Source organism: Ictidomys tridecemlineatus, chromosome 3, assembly GCF_052094955.1.
Source record: "Ictidomys tridecemlineatus isolate mIctTri1 chromosome 3, mIctTri1.hap1, whole genome shotgun sequence".
Taxonomy (NCBI): domain Eukaryota; kingdom Metazoa; phylum Chordata; class Mammalia; order Rodentia; family Sciuridae; genus Ictidomys; species Ictidomys tridecemlineatus.
Window position 1 is genome coordinate 116,859,199 of NC_135479.1, and position 21,040 is coordinate 116,880,238.

The 21,040-nt window shown below is 38.6% G+C and overlaps 1 protein-coding gene across 5 annotated transcripts in view; it reads left to right on the forward strand.

Moving 5' to 3' along the window:
* Fndc3b (fibronectin type III domain containing 3B) overlaps positions 1-21,040 on the forward strand; it is a 327,023-nt gene that overhangs the window by 94,285 nt on the left and 211,698 nt on the right. For all 5 annotated transcript variants that reach the window (XM_005332466.5, XM_040270089.2, XM_040270091.2 and 2 more), the window contains exon 3: positions 1,721-1,796. In XM_005332466.5, coding sequence (XP_005332523.2) covers positions 1,721-1,796 — 76 coding nt within the window. The remainder of the gene's footprint in view (positions 1-1,720; positions 1,797-21,040) is intronic.

Here is a 21,040-nt window from a genome sequence, read left to right on the forward strand (position 1 = left end):
TAGTTTTTAAAGGTGAAATGAGTTTTACATATATTATGATGGTACATATAGTAAATAAAGTTGACTGAAATTGCATCTTAGGAAAGCTTATTTTCAAAAGTTAAAATAATTCTGTGCAGTTTTTTTTTATGATTTATGACTTCCATTCTTTCAATAAAAATAGTTATTGAGCATTTATTCTATGCCAGGCACACAGCTAGACAGTCAGATCTTATCCGTAAAGCACCTTGATTAATGAAGGAAAGACATCGAAATCATTGCTTGGCTAATTAATTGCAATTGTAAGTTCTAGGAAGAACTAAGAGTGTGTGTGTTTTTTTTTTTTTTTTTTTAAAGAAATCTATTGGGGCCCAGGCTTGCTCTGAGAGTCAGAGGCTATGTCTTTAGCTCAGGGGAATGAGTAGACATTAGCTGATCAGGGAAGGAATAATGTGTGTGGTGGGCAGAGATGAGCAAGGAGACAACAGTGTACTTGGTAGTTTCAAGCCAAGAAGGCATGAACACTGATACCTATCAGTTTCTAAAAGTATATATTTTAATAGTGCTAGTCTTGCACCTGATAATTTTTAACTATAGTTTTAAAGTTTGGATTATGACCTTTAATTTATATTAGATGTAAATTAGTGATTTTTCCCTTTGTTATCCTTTAATTAGAGCTAAATTGTGAGGCTGTTGAAAGAGCATATTTTGCCATTGTCACTCATAGGCTAGTCTTTTGGAAGTAATCTACTTATATCAAATGTCTAGATAACTGGAACACTACCTCTAGGTAATAAACTTAAACATGTGAAGCTGGTTGTTGTGGTGCACATCTGTAATCACAGCTATTCAGGAGGCTGAGGCAGGAGGATTTCAAGTTTGAGGCTAGCCCTAGGCAATTGAAACAGAAAAGTCTGGGAATGTGACTTAGAGTTACAATGTTTGCAGCATAAGCAAGGCCCTGGATTAAATCCTTAGCACCACAAAAACACAAAACAAAACAAAACAGCTGAGTATTTGGTGGGGCTTATTTATAATATTACTAACTTATCTTGTACAGGTCATCATTTCTTCAGGATCTTATACCCAGATACTTCTTTTTTGCCACTTTTAATTTTTATGAATTGCTTTGTATTGTTATGTAGTAGAATCTTATAACTCACTTGGGAGCAGAATACAACAATGTCATGTCATAACTTCATTTCTAGGTGCAGTTTTCATTTATAAATAAAGTGTTGCTGTTTTTTTTTTTTAGAGAGAGAGAGAGAGAGAGAGAGAGAGAGAGAGAGAGAGAGAGAGAATTTTTAAAATATTTATTTTTCAGTTTTCGGCGGACACAGCATCTTTATTTTATTTTATGTGGTGCTGAGGATCGAACCCAGCGCCCCGCGCATGCCAGGCGAGCGCCTTACCGCTTGAGACACATCCCCAGCCCAAGTGTTGTGTTTTAATTTATGAAAGAGAAAAAGAAGTTCTGCTTTCCAAACAAAAGGCATCTTAAAATTGATTTTTTTAAAAGTTATGTAAGTAATGTAGTAGGAATCACTTGACTAACTTTAAATGCACATATCCTTTTTCCCTCAAAGTTTGAACCAGGTTTAAGATTTATACCCTAAGTTTTGCATTTATACAAGGTATCTGTGTGATATACTTCCTGCATACTGCTTAAATTTAGATAATAAAACTTGAAAAATTTCAGGTTTACTAGTATTAAATTGAAATTTGTGTGTTATTTTGGCAGGTTATTCTCGTTCAAGTTAATCCAGGTGAGACTTTTACAATAAGAGCGGAGGATGGAACACTTCAGTGCATTCAAGGTAAGGAAGTTTTGGTAAACATTCAAATCAAAGGATTTTTTCCCCTTATTTTAAAGAAGGAGGTTTTTCTTACACATGTGCATGATTTTCTAGAGGTAAAAATGTATCTTTTCCCTGAAAAATTGTCTCAAATTATGATGCTATGCAGATGATGCATTTAGTAGTAAAATACATATTGGATATCTAGTTATCACTGATTAAATGGTCACTCCAAAATTAATGACTTTAAACAGCAACAATCTTCATTTCTTTGGATCCTAGGGCTCAGGACTTCTCAGAAAGCTAAGGTCAAAGTGTGGGACAGGGCTCAGTTGTCTTAAGACAAGTCTGTACATGGATATTCTAGCCTCACTTTGGTTGTTGGCAGCATTTAGTTTTTGGGGGGCCATTAGAAAGTTTTACTCAGTTCTTTGTTAAATGGGTCTCTCTGTGGGGATGGGGCTTATTTTCTGGCAGCTGGCTGCATCAGAGCATTTAACTAGAAGGCAAGAGGGAGTCAGTAGGGCCAGCTCACTGTCAGGAAAGAGAATTAAATAAGGGTGTTAATACCAGGAGGCAGTCATTGGAGGCCATGGTTAGAAAGCTGCCCACCACAGCTTTACCCGTTGGCATCCAGTGTCCTTTCCATGTGCAAAATGCCCTCTCCCAAGATTTCCAGGAATATTACCCTTTTTAGCATCAGCTGAGTCTTGAACCTTGTCATCTGAAGAAGCTGCTTGTGTAAGTGAGGCTCCTTAATATAGTATATTAGGCCTGGGATACAATGGAGGGCTGTATATCACCTATAAGCAAGGGGAAGACTAGGCAGAATATCTCCCACTGTACAGATAAGAGTTCTTCAGATGTTTTATGAGTATATGACTTAACTTCACAACCACAGTCCTTTTAGTTTGACCCCCATCTAAAGATTGGAAATATGGTCAGTTTCCATCTTCCCGCCCTCCACTCCCAGCACGTTCTTGGGGGTCTTTCTTAGTTCACCTTTGAAAACATCAAGCCTTCTAGGCATCTAGTTTTGTTTACTCCTGCAGAAGGCATGGTTTGTGGTAGCTTCTTCTGGCAGCTATTGGGATTATGGCAAATAGTAAATTGACATGTAACTTAGATCAGTATTAGGTTATTTGATTGGACTGTAAACTCATGAGAGGACTTGTTTGCAATACATAAACAAATGAGAGGAAATGCCCATCAGTTTAGTTTCCTATAATGAGCTGCATAGAAACAGTTGTTTTTTCCATTACATTCCTTAATGAAACAGCATGGTGCTTTGTAGTTCCACTACTTCTTTTGTATCTTTAAAAACAAAAATATACAACATTCTTTTTTAATTAATGAGTACATTTTTAAAGAATTCAAGCCCAATGAGTATTAATTAGAGTTAATCTGAAATGATTTTTATCAGTGATTTTTACTGGCTGAATTTCTCTCTAATAAGTGGATATTGTCATCTTTGAAAACCTCAGCCTATTTTGTATTAGATAAAATCACACTAGAAAAGCTAGATGAAAAATTACCTATATAGTATAAAATTGAGGTTTTTAGTTTAGTAAGAAAATAGTTGGGTCTCTGGTCATGGTAACATTGGCATCCTATGACAGACCCTGTCCCTGTAGAACCAACTGTTTATAATAGAATCTATGAAGGCAAATTGTTGCATAGAGCAATGTACATATAAAATCTAGTCTTTAATGACACCTGAGTTCACTTTTTGGAAAACTTGTAGTTTACTTCTAAGGAGTGTGCACACGTGTGTATATTCTCATAGTTAGCTTTTCCCTGGCTTTTTTTTTTTTTGTTTTTTAATCTAAGTCAGTAACTAGTATATGCCACAGGAAATGCTGCAATATATTGCTCTGTTCACAATGGAAGCTTTGTATTTATTTATGATAATACTTGGAGATAAGTGACACTGACACTCTTGCAGTGATTTAAAAAATGCCTTTGACTAAAGAAGAATTGTGAAGCCCATTTATTTTTGGCTCCCCTGGCCTTCCTTGTCTTCGTTTTCTTCTGAAGACCCAGATACTTCCATTATCTTCATTTGGTTCATGGAGATATCTGGCCCAGGTAATTGAAATGGCCCAGGACAGAATGGGAAGGGCCAGGGCCAGGAACCAAGTACTGTGCTGGGATTGGGAAGCACTGTGACAATAGGGTGAACTTCAGAAACCCGAAGTTGCCTGATAGGCTGAACCCCAAGTCTTGACCCATTGACTGCCACCAATGTGTAACAGGCTGTCACCCAGGCACAAAATTCAAAAGCCTTTATTGGAGTTCCAGCATGAGTTAGTGATGCTTCCCTCCACATGGGTAAAGTAGAGCAGTGTAGGATGTGGAAACAGGTGATGTGTTTGTAAATTCCAGTGCATGTTATGCCATCCTTAACTCTCACTGTGGTTTCATCTCTGCTGTTGCTATCCTGTGCATTTTCTCATTTAGAGTACAGTAGGTACACTTGAAGACTCTGAGGCTCATAGATATTGATTCACACTTCAAAATCACACAGTTATTAAAAGGGCAGAATCGCGCTTTCATCCCCAGCTAGCTCACTCCAGAGCCCGAGTTCTTCATTGCCTTGTTCCTTCAGGGAGGACTCCATTTTCCTCCTCAGGCATGTGACAAGAGCAAGGTGGGTTTCTCTTCCAGAAATAACAGGATTTCTGGGCGTGGTGCCAGGATGAGACAGAGATGGTTTATACAACAAAGTGAATGGGATGGTGATGTCTGGGTCTTGAGAATAAGATAGGTAGTTGGTTGACAGAACTAAGATGTACTTAGTAGTTTAGGAGTGCCTAGCAGATGTGTGATGTAGGGTGTACTGGTTTAGAACTCCTTACATTATTTCCACCCAGGATTGGGCTCAGATTTGGGTGGACTGAGCTTCTAAGTAGGGTGTCCAGCTCCTGTTGCTGGGAGTGGGGAGAACTGGTAGAATAGGAGATAGTCTTTTCCGGTTTTCTTTTTGAAAAATTACTGGGGAAGAATTAGAAACTGAGTCATACTGTAGTGGAACCTTCTGAAAGAAGCATTTACGTCTTAGTAGATAAGTTTTTTTTTTTTTTAAATTGGGATGAGGGGTCAGTAGTGGTAGAAGGATATTTCTGGAAATTTTTGAAGTCATACCCATTGCTTATGCCATGGATGAAACTATCTGCCTAGTAGCTGGCTGTTTCAGCACTATTCAGTAGGTTAGGGATTGCTTTGGGGAAACTGGTGGTAGAAAGTAGAGTTAGTTGCTGGCCCTTCCTGGAACCTTTGAAATCATACCATCTGAGGTCAGCCCCCTTTGTTTGTAGTTTAATTTGTTACTTAATAATTTTCTCTGTAAGACATTGTGAGATCACCCCAGAAACTCATTGTGATGTCATTAAAAGGCAGCTTAGAAGTTGGAAGCAGATGAATATTGGAGAATATAGTTAATCTGGGAGAAAACAAGATTTTGTTTTCATGGGAATGTCCTTGGTGATAATGAAGGAATAAAAACACAGGAAACATACAATATGCTGTGAAAGCAGATTCATTTCTAATGGAATATTTCTCAATATTTTCCATGAAACATGAATCATAGGTCTTGAAGGGGCCACACAAGGGCATGGTTCATTTTTACTTGGAGACTGCACTATACCTATGGCATCCTAGAAAATAGATTTTTCGTTTCTTGGCCAGATGAAATTGTATAAAGAGCTAATTGTTAGGGGGGTAAAAGTCTTAGCAATCAATATGAATCCTTGCCTTTGCTTAGAGTCAGGATTTAATAGAGGGCAGCTGTGGATCTCGTTCTTTTCATGTCCTTGTCTGGGCTGAGGTGCTGGCAGTGCCGCCTTCCTTCCTGTCCACATATGCCATCATTTCTTTGCTCCCTGTAAAGTCCTCTAGCCAACACAAATACCTACTTCCTGGAAGGCTCTAGGCCTGTCTCTCCCAAGAGCCCTCCTGGACCTCTGTAGTCCAACCTTTGTCGAAGTTTGGGAGGAGCAGGGAGAAGTAGCACTACTGATTCTGAAGTCAGTTGTGACAGGGACAGTATATCCTTCACCCCAGCCATGCAGCCTGGTGATCATCACTGATGGCACTCTGACTCTGGTAGGATGTCAGGTGTGACGGCTTTTCTTTTAAAGATTACTGTGAGTTGAGAGATGTTTCATTACATGCTTTTACTGGTCTCTAAAGTCTCTATAGAACTTTCAAATTTCAAATCACATTGAGAACTGAAGCTAATTGTTTGCTTAAGAGAAATATTTAAATTTTAAGACATGTCCATAATGATCTATTATTGTTACTGCAGCTTTAATATTTTGTTTTAAGGCTAATGCATACTAATTGTGAGCGTGAAGAAAATAAGTGAACGAAATGGTGATAGAAGGAAAACAACTGAATGTAATCTGCCTGTAATCCTGGCTGAGGCAGGAGGAGTGCAGGTTCAAGGCCAGCCTCAGCGACTTTGTGAGACCCTGTCTGAAAAGATACAAAGGGCTGGGGATGTAGCTTAGTGATAAAGTCCCCCTGGGTTCAATCCCCAGTACCAAAAAACAAAGCAGATTAAAATGTTTAGAAAGCACCATTACTTGAATAAATTATAACTTTTAAAAATATTTAATTGCCAGTGGTTTTAGTCCAAAACTTTACATCTTTTACAACAGTGATTTACCCTGCTAACTTGTGTTCAGTGAGTTGAAACCTCAGAATGACAAATGACAGCAGAGTCTATGGTAGGAGGGAGACTCAAGAGAGCCTCACTGTGAGTTAGTCTTAGCTTTGAAGCTGTTAGAGTGTGCAACTTTTTTCTTATTTTGCTTAAGCCGTCTTCAGCTCTGTGTCTAATTCTGCCTCAGCTCCAGCAAGTGTGGGAACTGTATCATTGATGAACACCACGCTCTGCTCAGTGGCTCTGTGAATGACACCATTGAGAGCTGTTCCATGTTTCTGAATTTCCTCATTTGTCTCCTCCCTCCTTCCCCATCTCCCCATGTGTGATTCAGCATCCTGAATGTTATAGGGATGTTAATGCTACGTTCTTTTTTATTTTATTTTTTTTTAAATTTTGGCACTTTCTTTGTACCTATTAGGCTTGTTTGACATATTAAAACACTGACCTGTCATTCTTTCTAAGAATTTTATGACAGGTCTTAGGGAACTCAGGTTGTCTCTTGCTCTGTTTATTGTGAAATGTCATGAATAGTGTCATAGCTTGGGTTTACAAGCTGAGGTAGGTATATAATTTCAAAAGCAAGGCTTCTAAATGGTCTATTTCTTTAATGCAAGCTCTGCATATGAATGAGAAATTCCTGTTTTACTAGTTTAAAACACAGGAAAGAAGACCTGTTGTAATGAACTCTGGTTTTAGAGTTTGAACCCTTGCCTTGGCTTAAACATAATCAATTTTTGATTAAAAATATTTAGGTAGTTTGAACATGAACTTATAGTGTTAATTCATGGAACAGTTCTGCATATTTTAGTGCATTGGATGCAGAAATTATAGTGACTTGATTGTATTTAATTATAGAATGCCTGTATTAGAAATTATATCTTCCTATTATAAGATTAGGATTTGGGGAGCTAGATTTGCTACACAAGAAACCCCTTGGAAAACACATTGACTTACATTTGGGTGTTTTTCAAGACATTGAAATGTTTTTGTGAACACTTAGGCTTCACTTGAAAATCTTTTAGAATTGAAAATAGCAGTCTTTCGCCCAGGCTAGCTTCAGTGTTATGCCAAACTTTGTGATTGACCCAAAGCAGCTATATTTGGTAGGTGTTAATTCACAGACTTGCAGGGAGGCTCCAAGCCAAGAGAGTGTGTATTTAGGAAAATTTAAATTATGTCACCAATTTTCCAGTCCATCTTATAACTCTCAAATATTAGCTTCAAGGCAAATCAGTCCTTTACCTGTGTCTGTGTGTATTTGCTTTATTAGAATTTTTTTCCATGCTTAGAGTTACACATTTTCCCATGAAATATTGGAGAAAACAACTTTTAGCTTTTGAGCATGCCCGATCTCTGAAATGTTTGGGGGCTTTATTTTGCATATGATTGAGCTTTTCTCCTGAACAAGGATGGATACATGCCTACTTGTTACAAATAGGCATTCCATATGCTGACCAGACAACAGCTTGATGTTGAGTAACTTGACGTTCATCAGTGATTGTTCTCAGGCTGGTCAGTACTGATGGACCCACAGCAGAGAATCCAGTTTATGGAAGGGGTGAGAGGAAAAGCTATGATGGTACTTACACTGTCTTGGAGGATTGAGTATTGTCATGGCTTGGTTCATTAATGCCAAACCATGTTGCTTGCCCAGGAGACGTTGAGTCTTTTTTAAGGAAGGTATATGGTGTTTCTGCTGCCATCTTTCTCCTTCTGGTGATAATCACTGATGGCACTCTGACTCTGGTAGGATGTCAGGTGTGACAGCTTTTCTTTTAAAGATCACTGTGATAATAGCAATAATCAAGGTACTTTCCAATTACCTTGATTATTGCTATTTTTTATTTTATTTTATTTCTTTTTAGTTGCTGATGGACCTTTATTATAATAATTTATTTATATTTGGTGCTGAAAATTGTGCCCAGTGCCTCACATGGGCCAGGCAAGTGCTCTACCACTGAGCTACAACCACAGCCCTGTTGCTATCTATTTTTATACTTGTATAATTATGGAATTTTAAACAAAACTTCACCCAGTGAAATATCATCAGATTTTCTCTACGTAGAATTTTAGTGATTTGTTAAAAGATTTAATTGGTATTAAGTTTTTAGAGTAAATGCTCTCTAGTGCAAATCCCTGGTCCTTTGCTAGCTAGTGCTTGCCCTTTGAGCCTCACTTTCCTTTTTTAAAATGGGAGTAGTGTTCATACCCATCTGATAGGGTTGTGAGATAATCCACTGTAAGTGCTGTTATCTTCCTCCTCATCTAGTCATGTATACAGCTTTGCTAATTATTATTTTTTCCTGAAGAGACTGCACGATTAATTGTGGGCAGTGACTTATTGTCCTGCTTGTGGAAATCAGTTGAAGTTCCAGCTTCTGTTTCATTGCTTATTTATAATAGGCTTTCATGGGATTGCTAATGATGGCACCAGTTCAAACATTTTCAAACATTTCAGATGAAGGTTTATGGGAATGTGTATACTGTTCAGATATAGGATTGTAGCTAAAACAATGACCCCACTGTTCCATGCATTTCAAACAAGTCTTGTTGTAGCTGAAGCTTCAGTTGTTGCTTTTCTTTAGATAATAGCTATTAACTCTCACACCATGCCTGAGCAGCCATATTCACATAAGCCCTTAGAACCTTCTGTTGTACCCAAGAAAGCAGCTCCTCTGAGTATGCCTCCCCTTCTATAGGCCTTGCCTTTTACATTTCCATTAAATTCCATACTTCTTCTAATCTGTATTTGGTACCCCCTACTCTTAGACCATGCTAAGGGACAGTGAGGCATATTGGTAAGATCATTATAGGTTTTGGGGTGAGATTGCCTGGCTTCAAAATTCCTGCATGTTAGCACAAATATTTTAATATTGTAAAATTACTTCTTCTGCACACTCCAGAGTAATATCTATCTTCAAGGATTGCCATGAGGACTAAATGAGAAACTGTATGTAAAGGACTAAGAATATTTCTGAGTCATAGTAAGGATCCATAAATAAGAACCATTATTATAAATTCCAGGTCTTCCTTATAGGTAGATATTGAGCCTCCTTTCATTTTTGTTACTCATAACCTTAGAAACATTTCAGAAAGCCCATGTGAACTCGGGTTATTAGAAATTTTTAGATATTCTCATATTTCAGCTCTAAAGCTTCAAATAATACATTTTAAAATTATGCAATGGGAGTATAGCTTCTGTACTTTTTTTTTTTTGCCTTTTGGGCTTAATAATCAATGATTATAATGTCATCTCTGAAGGTACCACTGTTCAGAGTTCTTAAATGTCACAGATCTTTGCATGTCAGGTAATTCAGAAAAGCAAACAGTGTCACATCACTTTAATTGTCTGCCACATTTTATTTCACAGCTTGTAGTCTTTTATTTTTTGCTTTCTTCTTTCTGTTCTTTTTGTTCTTGTTCTTACACTTTTAACTTGAAATAGAAAAGTTTGTGTTAGAAGTGCCTTTAAGGAAGACTGGATTGAGTTCTTCAAGGGTAAGGGTCAAATCTTAGTTATCTTTGTAACTCACTTAGTTATCTTTGTAACTTAGTTATCTCTGTCACATCCTAGGTATCCAGAGTAAAGGGAGGTCATTTCATTTATATATATATATATATATATATATTTTTTTTTTTTGATGGACTTTATTTATATGTGGTGCTGAGAATTGAACCCAGTGCCTCACACATGCTAGGCAAACACTCTACAAATGAGCCAGAACCCCAGCCCAAGGTGTAAGGGTCTGGCGAAACGTCGGAGGGAGAGACCACCCAAGAGACTGACTCCATGCAACTGGCAAAAGGGGACTTATTGGGGATCCATTCCAGCGCGCTGGGACTCTGTGCTCACTCAAGAAGGGAGAGCAGCCCAGAGCCCAGAGCAGAGTTCAAGTGGAGCTTAAGTACACTTTTTGGAGAGGGTGGGGGGCTTTGCATACATCAGAACAAATCATCATGAGGCGCGGGGAAATTGAACAACAACCCTGAGTCAGGATTAGTACATACATTGGCGGGAACAGATTGGACAGGGGTGATTGGTGCTCCTAAGTGGGGTACACATTCAAACTGATTGGTTTAGGTCCTGCAATGCCTACGTGCCAAGCAACTCGGAACCCTTAGCTATTAAACAACCAGAAAGTCAGTGGAAATATTTACTGGGCAGTTCCAGTATTGTCCTAACAGCTACAGGGATTACAGGTTTTGGGGGTAGCAGAGGGACTCTAACAATACCTAGTCTTTTACTTTTTAACCCAATCCCTGCACTTTGGAAACTTTAGGATGCCTGGTCTTCTACACTTTAACTCAGGCTCTGCGGCTTAGAATCAGCTTGGAAATTTTACCTTTACAAGGAAAGTAATTTCTTAATGTACTTGTCTTAGTTTGTTAGGGCTTCCATAATGAAAATACCAGACTGGGTTGGCTTATTAAAAAAAAATATATATTTCTTGGTTTCAGAGCCTGGGAATTCTGGCATATCTGGTGTCTGATGCAGGTGAGCCTTCTGGTTCATAGATGATGCTTTCTTGCTAAATCCTCACCTGGTTGAAAGGGCTAGAGATCTTTCTTGGGCCTCTTAAAGGGTACTAATTCCATTGGAGAGGGCTCTACCTTCTGCAACAGAGTTGATCATTCTATTCTGCAACTCAGGCTAGATGTACTTTCACCATGTGTATCACATTGCCATGTACCTGTGGCTCTTCATCCAGGTTAGCCTTCTTTAGGAAGTTTGGTAGTGTTTTGAAGAGCCTAAAGATCTTTACTCTCTTATTCATATACTTATTAAATAAAATCTCTACGGTGACTGTACTGAACCTTTTAAAACTGCTCTTTATCTTTTGTTGTAAACTGATGTAAATAATAAATAAAGGTTTCAGCTTGAGTTGAAGTTTAAGCTTTCAGCATAGTAGATTTATTTTACCTTTAGATGTAAACATAATAGCATGTTTATTTTAACTAATTCAAAGTTGATTGAAACAGATAAGGTATATAGTGTGGATAGAATTGAAAAATTGGGGCTGGGGCGTGGCTCAGGGGTAGAGCGCTCGCCTTGCACGTATGAGGCACTGAGTGATCCGCAGCACCACATAAAAATAAATAAATAAATAAAATACAGGTATTGTGTCCAACTACAACTAAAACATATTAAAAAAGGAGAGAAAATAATCATCTTACAACTTAGGTTTCAGATGCTTCTTTGAGCATGGTTTCCATTTGCTTTTATTAAAGAGTTGAGCTGGGACTCTTGCTTTCCTGTTGGTTCTCTTTATCTAGATCAAGCTGAGGACCTTGAATGGTGTGAATACCCACAAAAAACTTTGATGCTTGATTGGGGTGGTCCCCAAAATAAATAGATCCCAAGTATGACAGTGCCCTTGATGATTTCCAGTAGGGTAATACCTTGGTTCTTAGATTTGAGCCTGGATCAGAATCAAACAGTAGCTGCTTCTGCCCCCAGTATCTCTGATTCAGGTGTGTAGTAGATGGGGGCCTGAGAATTTATATTTCTGAGAAGTTCCCAGGTGGTACTGATGTTCTTGATCATCAGGACTTCTGAGCATAGCTGAGGTAGGAGATGGTTATGGTGGGGGATACTTGTAAGAAAAGGAGATTTATAGAAGTCATGCCCATAAGTGAAATGAAAAACAGGACTCTTAGGATTAAGTTTAGTCATAGAATGGACAAGAAAATGCAAAAGAATAAAAAAGACAAATTGGCTTAATATTTTTTTTTATTCATAAGCTCACAGAATTTTTTTCTTCTTCCTCTTTGTGTCTGAAAAATTTCCAGTGAACTGAGGTTTGAACCTTAGTTTCAAAGAATTTGTTTTTATAGGCTTTCAGTTTACATCTCCAAATTCAGTTGCCATTTTATTAGGAATTAATTTTCCTCCTCTATGCTTTAATTCCCATATAAAGAGAATAAATAGGATTGCTAAATATATCCTAGTGATATTTTTTATTTTTCACGATTTTGGGGATCAAACCTAAGGTCTTGGGCCATTCTGGGCAAGCGCTGTACCATTGACCTATATTCCTAGTCCTTCTAGTGATATAAAAGTTTAATGACTAGTATTTATATAATACTTAAAGATCAATGAGCCAGGAACAATAGCACACACTTGCAAGCCCAGCAACTCAGTGAGACCCTGTCTTCAAATAAAATACAAATTGGGCTGGGATGTGGCTCAGTGGTCAAGTGCCCCTGAGTTCAATCCCTGGTATCAACCTCCCCACCAAAAAAAAAAAAAAAAAAGAAAAAAAATCAATGAGTTAGGAAACCTGTACAAGGATAAAAAATATTCTGAAGAGATGAAATGATAGTATATATTACTGTATAAGATAATATATCTCCCTGGTCTGCTGGCCTTAGTTAAAAAACAAGCCAAAGGGGAGGAGGATTAAAAAGTAGCTGGACTGATATGGAAGCTGGCTTTGCTTTGTAAAGTATTGTAAAGAAACGGGAAAGTTTTAAAATTTAAAACTGGGGAGAAAGGATGTGACTCAGAATTCAAAATAGATAGAACTCACCCCCAGTAATGCTGTGGAACTGAGAAACACTGGCTCCAGAGAGAGACCAGCCATGAGGGATGGTGGCGGTTAGGGAATGGCTCCATAGAAACGTGGGAAACAGGGTCACCCATGTTCTTTCTCTCCTTTTCTCATGTGGACAGGACATCATTGTAGAAATTTAGACATTGTGCCCTGTTGTAAAAAACAGTTTTAAAGGTCAGATTGTTGATTCCCAGACCCATTATTAGTAATGATGGTTTCCGTGTTGAGGAGTGTTCTCATAGTTTCTAGGAGAGTTCTGCTGTTATTCTGTGAGTTGAGTTCATTGATCATTTTTCTGCTCTTCATTGCACTGTCATGCTGGTATCAGCAATTAACATTCTTCATAAGTAAATAGAATGCCAGCCTCCAGCTCAGATGTAACTCAAGAACAACAGGTGCATTCTACCTGTTTCTTGGCTATTCCCAGAATAGTCAGAAGGCAAGTAGTTAACCATAGAACAGACGTTGAAGAAAATGAGATTCTTTAAAATCTGAGCCAAAGTGCTGCAGAGTAACTCTGGATATGTGTTTAGGAGATGTAGGAAATGGCTCAACAGGAAGGGTGAAATAGCCTTTCTAATCTGGCCTCTTTCAAATTTATTTCAAGCCTATTTCCCTTCCTTGATAAAAATCTTATTAACTGTATGCCTTCCAGAGACCCTGTGTTGTGCAACTTCTAAGAAAATTGGTTTACATCAAAAGGTCATTGGACATTGAACTCACAGTAAAAATCAGTTGATTATATTCTTAATTTTTTCTCTTCCCTTTTAAATGAATAAGCCTGATGAAATCTGGCTCTGAGACGAGCACAAGAATTTTCTGATACAGATTTAACTTCCCTTTCCATTCAGTCTGGTTCCATTCATTAGGGCCGCGAGTTTCCTCACCTTAAAATAAGGGAAACAGATAATTTCTAAAATTCTACCTACCTCTCAATCTCTTTCTCTTCTCTCCCTTTAACTTCCTTATAGATTCTTTTTCATTCAAATGTCCCTAATTTTTGTGAAAATATTAAGCTTTACTTAAATAGATTAAGTGTGGGCAGACTTCAAGAGCTTAATTACTTAGGATTTTTCTGTTTGAAAGTTGTTAAATTATCAGTTGACACTCTTTATGTACTACATGAATTTTTCCAAAATTTTATTAGCACATGTTAATGATCTTGACAAGTAACAAAAGGAAAGTACCTGGTGTACTTTTTTGTTTTAGTAATTGCCTTTTTCCACTTTATCTTTTTAACATATGTAACTTTTGTATGCTTGGTGCTTATATTAATGGTTAACTCTGGCCATGTATGAATCACTTGGAATTAAAAAAAATAATTATAATAATCCCAGTGCTTGGGTCCTACCTCTATAGATTTAGAGGTAATTGGCATCCAATATATTTTTAAAGATAGCATTGTCATAAGTATTTAGCTTACTTTGCGTTAAAAAATAACCTTTGGATATTTTGAAATGTCTTCGGATATTTAGGGTATGGAGTTAATTTGCAAATGAAAACCCCTATAAACAAGTGTGGCTTATTTGCCTAGGAGCTCTCCCTCAGATGAGTCTGTGTGACTTCTTCTCTACTGCACTTGATAAGATTCTTGCTGCTAGTTTCTCATCTCTAGAACATTGAGGTGATTTCTAAGGCTTATTTCATTGAATCTTACTATCTCATTGATATTAAAATGCACTATTGTTTTACATATCTACAAAAGAGAAGGGGCCATCAAGAGACCAGCTTCATGCACTGAGCCGGAGGGAGTTTATTGAAGAGGATCACTCAGGAAGGGAGAGTGGCCTAGAGCCCAGAGCAGAGGTCAAGCAGAGCTTAAGTACACTTTTTGGAGAGGGCGGGGGACTTTGCATACATCAGAACAAATCATCATGAGGCGCAGGAAAATTGAACAACAACTCTGAGATATGATTAGTACATTCATTGGCGGGAACAGTCTGGGCAGGGGTAATTGGTCACCTCTAAGCGGGGATACACATTCAAACTGATTGGTTTTAGGGCCTCAAGGAGGACTACGTGACATACTACACAGAGTCCCAGGTTATTAGACAACCAGTGGAAACAGTGGAAATATTTACTGGGCAGTTCCAGTATTGTCCTAACAGCTACAGGGATTACAGGTTCTGGGGGTAGCAGAGGAATTTTAACAATACCTAGTCTTTCACTTTTTAACCCAAGCCCTGCAGCTTGGAAGCTTTACAATGCCCGGTCTTTTACACTTTAACTCAGGCTTTGCAGTTTAGAATCAGCTTAGAAATTTTACCTTTACAATTCATTCCTTTTTCTGGTGATGTTAAAATGTGAAAAAGGTTACTTGGAATCAGTGGAATACACTAATTTAGTTTTTTAAAATATTTTTTTTTAGTTGTAGTTGAACACAATACCTTCATTCATTCATTCATTCATTCATTCATTCATTCATTCATTCATTCATTCATTCATTCATTCATATGTGGTGCTGAGAATCAAAACCCAAGGCTTCCCACATGTGAGATGAGTGCTGTACCGCTGAGCCACAACCCAGCTTTTTGGCAAAATCTGTACTTTGGGTTTTAAAATGTTTTAAGGTTCTTCAATTGTTCATCTGTGTGTTTGCTCTTACAACATTATTCTGTTGAAAACCATATTACCCAGTTCTATATTATGGGCTTTTAGCACTTACGTGGAAAATACTTAACTTTGCTTGCTTACACCCCTCTCTGCTTCCCTTCTACTCCCATGTGAACCAGGAGAGAGATTACCTTTGGATCTAGTCCATCTCTCTCTAAATACTTCCCTCACATAACTAATTTAAATTTATTCCAGATGTACAAAAATTATATGAGATTTGGTAGTTTTATTTTTGATAAACTCTTTAAGGATTTCTCTAACTTTTTAAAGGTACTTTTCTTCCATGAAAATGCTATATGTTTATTTAAAGCTAATAGCTAATTCATTAGTTGGTAGCTAATTCATCTTGAAATACTTGTTGGGTTTTCAGTAAATTAACAGTAGAATGATATGTTTGCTTTCTCCATCATAAATGGAGATACCCACTTATGGATACTCAACCCTGTTTGAAGACCAGATTTGAAGTGGCCACTCAGTTTAGATGAGTTGGGCTTCTTCATTTTTACAAATGGTTGAATACAAAGTTTTATTTCACTAAATCTCTAATTACTGTAACATTTGATTTGGTTCAACGACTGCTAGTTTCTCATTACAGAAAACATTGGTTCTGCAGCCTTGTGGAGGCTCCTGGCTATTTCCCTCCGTTTCAGGTTGTGTTCTTGATGCCTTTTCATGCTAGACTTTTCTTAGAGCTTTGTGCTCTGGCTTTTGGGTTTATGTGTGCATGGGGCACTAAGTCTTCTCAGGAGAGGCTCAGTCCATGCACAGCTGTTGGGATGTGTCCTCCTTTGCTGTTTCCATACATGCTGTTCTCCATCCAGTGCCTTTCCTCCCATTTACACATCATTTTCCATGTTTTGAACTACTCTTTCTCTTCCTTTCTCTCCTGCTCATATTCTCCATGAGAAAGACTTTAGCAAACCTGGTATTTTGGGAGAGAAAGTTTTGAGTTTTGCCCCTTAAGAAGCCCTTCCTCTGAGAACAGAGGGGGAAAACTCTCAACTTAAGACACTTTGGAGAAAAACCACATTTCTTCTTTTCACAGGATCGCTGGTTTAAATTTGCAGCAAATTAAGAAACTCCTAGACAGTCCAGGTGCCTAGGAGCCCCTGCTGTTTTAACACGTTAACATTAATCATGTTGGCTTTCATTAGTGGGATTGGTTTGGAACTTAGTGAGCCAGCTTCATGAAATACAGTATTGACATTTGTTCAGGCCGTCTCTTTGTACAAGGTGATTCCTTTCCTGTGTCATGAATCCATCCTGTTCAGCATTTCGATGCCATCTGGCATGGCTTCTTTGTTTACTGTATTTACTGTGTGTGTTTAGAAGAGAAAAGACCCAGAGTGACCACAGCTCTGCGTCAGCCCCTTAGGTCAAGTTTTCCACCCTGACTCACAGCTGTGTGTCGAGCTGCTGGGATTGGTTGGTTGGGTGTGCAGAATTTCCTCTGTTGGACTCAGGAGCCAGAAAGCCACGACGAAGTTTGATTTGGCCTGTGGCAGCATTTTCCAAATATGAATCTGGATGCGGTACAGTAAGTCCTCTAAGAAAAGGAAGGAGAAGAAGGGAAAATTGTAACTCTATAACTGGAACTATTTGGGGAACATTTAGAAATGGGGAAATTCTAAACTGTCGTGTTTCAAGTCTCCCCTAAACTGTTGTCACTGTGCTGCTGAGAGACTAGCCTTCCTCCAGGCTGAGCGCTCCTGTGCTGGGGAGAAGCCATAGAGGCAGCCTCTGTCCTGAATTGCTTTGCACTGCCCTGCCCTGCTGCAGACAGTCTTGACTGTGACCTGGCAGCCAGTGCTGCTTCCTGCTGATGTGGCCTCCCACAAATGACAGAACAGAGCTGCCTCAGTGTGCTGAGGAAGGAGCGGGCCCAGGGCATGAATCACCAGCAGGATAAGGAGCAAATTAACAGGGGAAAGCGCCTAACTGTTCAGGTTTCCTTGTAGATATACTTAAAAGACATCTTTCTTATAGGAAGGGAGGAGGGGGAAGAGAATAGTGAAGAATACCACGAGCATCAAACAGTGATTTGGTTGGCCAGAGGAAGGGTTTTTTATCAGCAGGAGTAGACTTCTGGGGTGAGACCCAGTCAGCCTCAGACATATGAGAGGATGCTTTTAGAAGGCCAGCTGCCTGCATCCTGCAGCCTTCACGGGCCACATTTGTGTTTGGGAAGTCTGGGTGCCCAGCCATATCTTGCGGACACCATGCAGACAGATATTAAATAAAATAAAACCCCTGAACCAAACAACTGAGTATTGTGTCTTCGTGGAGAAAGCTCACCTTTCTCCAGCTCAGTAGGAACTGAAGCAAAGGACTCTGAGAAACTGTTAGGGCTCAATCGCTGTGGCGTGATTTTCCCATCTATGGTGTCAGCATCCTGTTCCAGGCACATTTTGTATTTATGCTTCATTTATTCTTTAATACTTCAAATTTGCTTATTTGAATAGCTCCAGGGACAGCTAGCTTCCTGTTACCTTCTTGATACCTTCTCCAAAAATAAAGGTATTGTGGAATTTTTAGAATGAGATGGGAATTTAATTTTTATCTGATCTAAACCTTAGTGACTTCCTCTGTTGTTCGGAAGTTTTTATAGAGTCTTTCTTTCAGTGATTTTCACTTGGGAGTCCAGTATTCAAAACAGATGCAAGTGGAGTTGACTGAAGGTAGAGGGATGGGCTCACCTGCTTGGTTTTCTTCTGTTTGTGGCCCTTGAAATTTTTCCTCTGACCAATCACAGCATACTTCATTTAGAAACCACTGATCTGATTCACTCTTCTCATTTTTTAGGTGAGGATCTGTACCTTCAGGTAGGGTCACGATGTTAGGTATCACGGTAACTTTCAAGGTGCCTTAGAATTAAAATTTCACAGCTTTCACCATTTTCCGGCCTTTGCGCCTTCATCATCTCTCAGCTAGTGACTGTAGCAACCTTGATGGGTTTTCCATCTCAGTTATGGAACAAAATTGGGGCAGATTCAGGTTTAGCATATGGATCTTGTTTCTGGTCAGCACTGGCCTCAAGTCCAGTAGCTAGGTGGTCTTGGGTTCACAAACACATTTTGGAAATGACTTATGTTGGCTGCATTTTCCAATGTTTCTCCTTCCCTGTAAGTCATTTTCCTCTGTGGCTCCCCACACTACCACCCCAAGTTAGTAAACAGAAGCCTCTGCCTGAAGCAAACAAATTCCCAGGAAAAGCAAGCAAACTAGGAATGGAAGGGAGAGAATGAAATATTGAGTACATAACAAGTCTAATTACATTTTCAGTACAGTCATTTGATTTACTTTAAGAGGCTTTGAGTTTCACAGACGATGCTTGTAAAGAAAGTCATCCAAGTCACTTATGACTTGGGTTTTTTTGTTGCTGAGTTGTAGGCTGGGTTTATACTTTGTGAGGGGCAAGAAGGGGGAGAAACTGCATTATCTGGTAATCCTGTTTCAGTAGCAGAGGTGCTGTGTATGCAATTATATGCCTCCCCCACTTTTTTCTGAACTTATGCCAGGAAAAAAAAAAGGCCCAGATACTCTTTTTCCAAATGGTCTTGGTAAATCTATTCTTTGAGTACAGCTGTGAGTAGGAAGCCATGGCAGTGGGGGGTGGTCATTCTTTTGTGTGATGGTAATGAGATAATTTCTGCATTACAGATTTTCAGGAGACTCTTTGTTTAAATGAAACTTCAGATCCCTTGCAAAGCCACATTGCCCGTCTCTTTGCCTTGTAGTTTTACAGAAGGTTTTATTAACTTCATATGTTTTGCTGTCATCAATTGCACAAATTAATACAATTGTTTTGAATAAAAGAACTTGGCCATCATCTGTCTGGTGTCTTGTCTTCTTTCCTTTTATTCCCCCAATGCGATTCAACCAAGCCTGGCTCAGAACTGCTATTGTTCCCACCATTAGCCGCCCACTCCAGTGGCTTTTCCCTGGTTGCCAAGTGGCACTTCATCCTGGTGTTGGGCAAAGGCAGGAGGAAGTGTTCAGGTAGAGTGCAGAATGCAGCCAGGTGAGCTGTTGCCCCCAAGGCTGGCTGTGGCCTTCCTGTGGGCTGCAGGGCCTGGCACAGGAATTTCCGTTACATGCAAGAGGGAACCAGGTGGGCATGAGGGGGTCAGAGTGGCAGCCAAGAGCTTAAACAGTTCTTTGTATCATTTGCTAGTGGAACTTGGAAAACCTCCTTGTGGAGGGGGATCTAGAGAGAAGTGACTAGAGCTACATTTTGAAGTTTTTCTTACATGTTCACTTTGCAAAGTAACCAGAACTTATTTGGTCAAAAAGCAACTAATTAATCTGTTTGATCTTGATATAGAAATGAGCCATATCAAATTTCTAGGTCAAACCACTTTCCTTTGTAGAATGCTTGCTTACTCTTTTGAGGTGTATTCATCATCAGATTATAGATTATAAAAAGTTTATGTGTCCTCAGTAGTCCCCTCTGCAGTCATGGCATGACTATTGTTCTAATAATGCTTTTAGATATAAATGTAATTTTGTGAACACATAAGTCACATTTATTAGTGAATTGTGAAAAGTTGCAGGAATGGGTGACTTAATCATGCATGTAGTTCTATATGTGGCACTCTGCTTGAAAAACACTGTGCCATCTCATCTCATTTGTCTCAGATATAACCCGGTTTTTATTTTTATTCCCCTTTTTAATTATAACTTAAGCTGCTAGCTAATATGATCTTTATTTTAAAAATGAAGAAATTAAAGTTCAGAATGGCTAGCTAATTTATCTGAAGTGTTAGTAGCAGAACCAGAATTTGCACTCAGAATAGTTCTATAGCTCCTAGTATTTTAACAAATTTTAAATTTGCAAAATAAGTTCCTAGGGAGTTGCAAAAAAATGAGCATGGAGGTTCTATGTATCTTTCCAGTTTTGATGGGAAGTAATATCTTGAGTGGCTATATTTCAGTATTTAAGCTAGAAATTAATATTGGTACAATCCAAAAGTCTTATTCATATTTGTGCAATCACTACCACACTTAAAACATGGAACTGTTCTATAACCACAAGAAAGACTCTGTTCTGCTATCTTATTAGAGCTGCTCCCCACTTCCCCATCATCCCTAATCCACCAACCACTAATCTGTTCTCCTCACTATAGCTTTTGTTATTTCAAGAATGTTATATAAATGGGATCTTACAGTGTGTAGATTTTTTAGATTGGCTGTTTTCTCAGCATAATTTGAGATTCATTTGTTGTATTGGTAGTTCAGTACTTGATACTGCTGGGTAGTATTCTGTGATATGGATAAGTTTGTGTGCTAGCCTGTTGACAGACATGTAGTTGTTCTAGTTTTGGCTATTTTAAATAAAACTTCCATGAATTTATTTTCTCATTTTAATTAATTAATTAATCAATTTATTTATTTTTGGGTACCGGGAGTGAACTTCGGGCCACTCGATC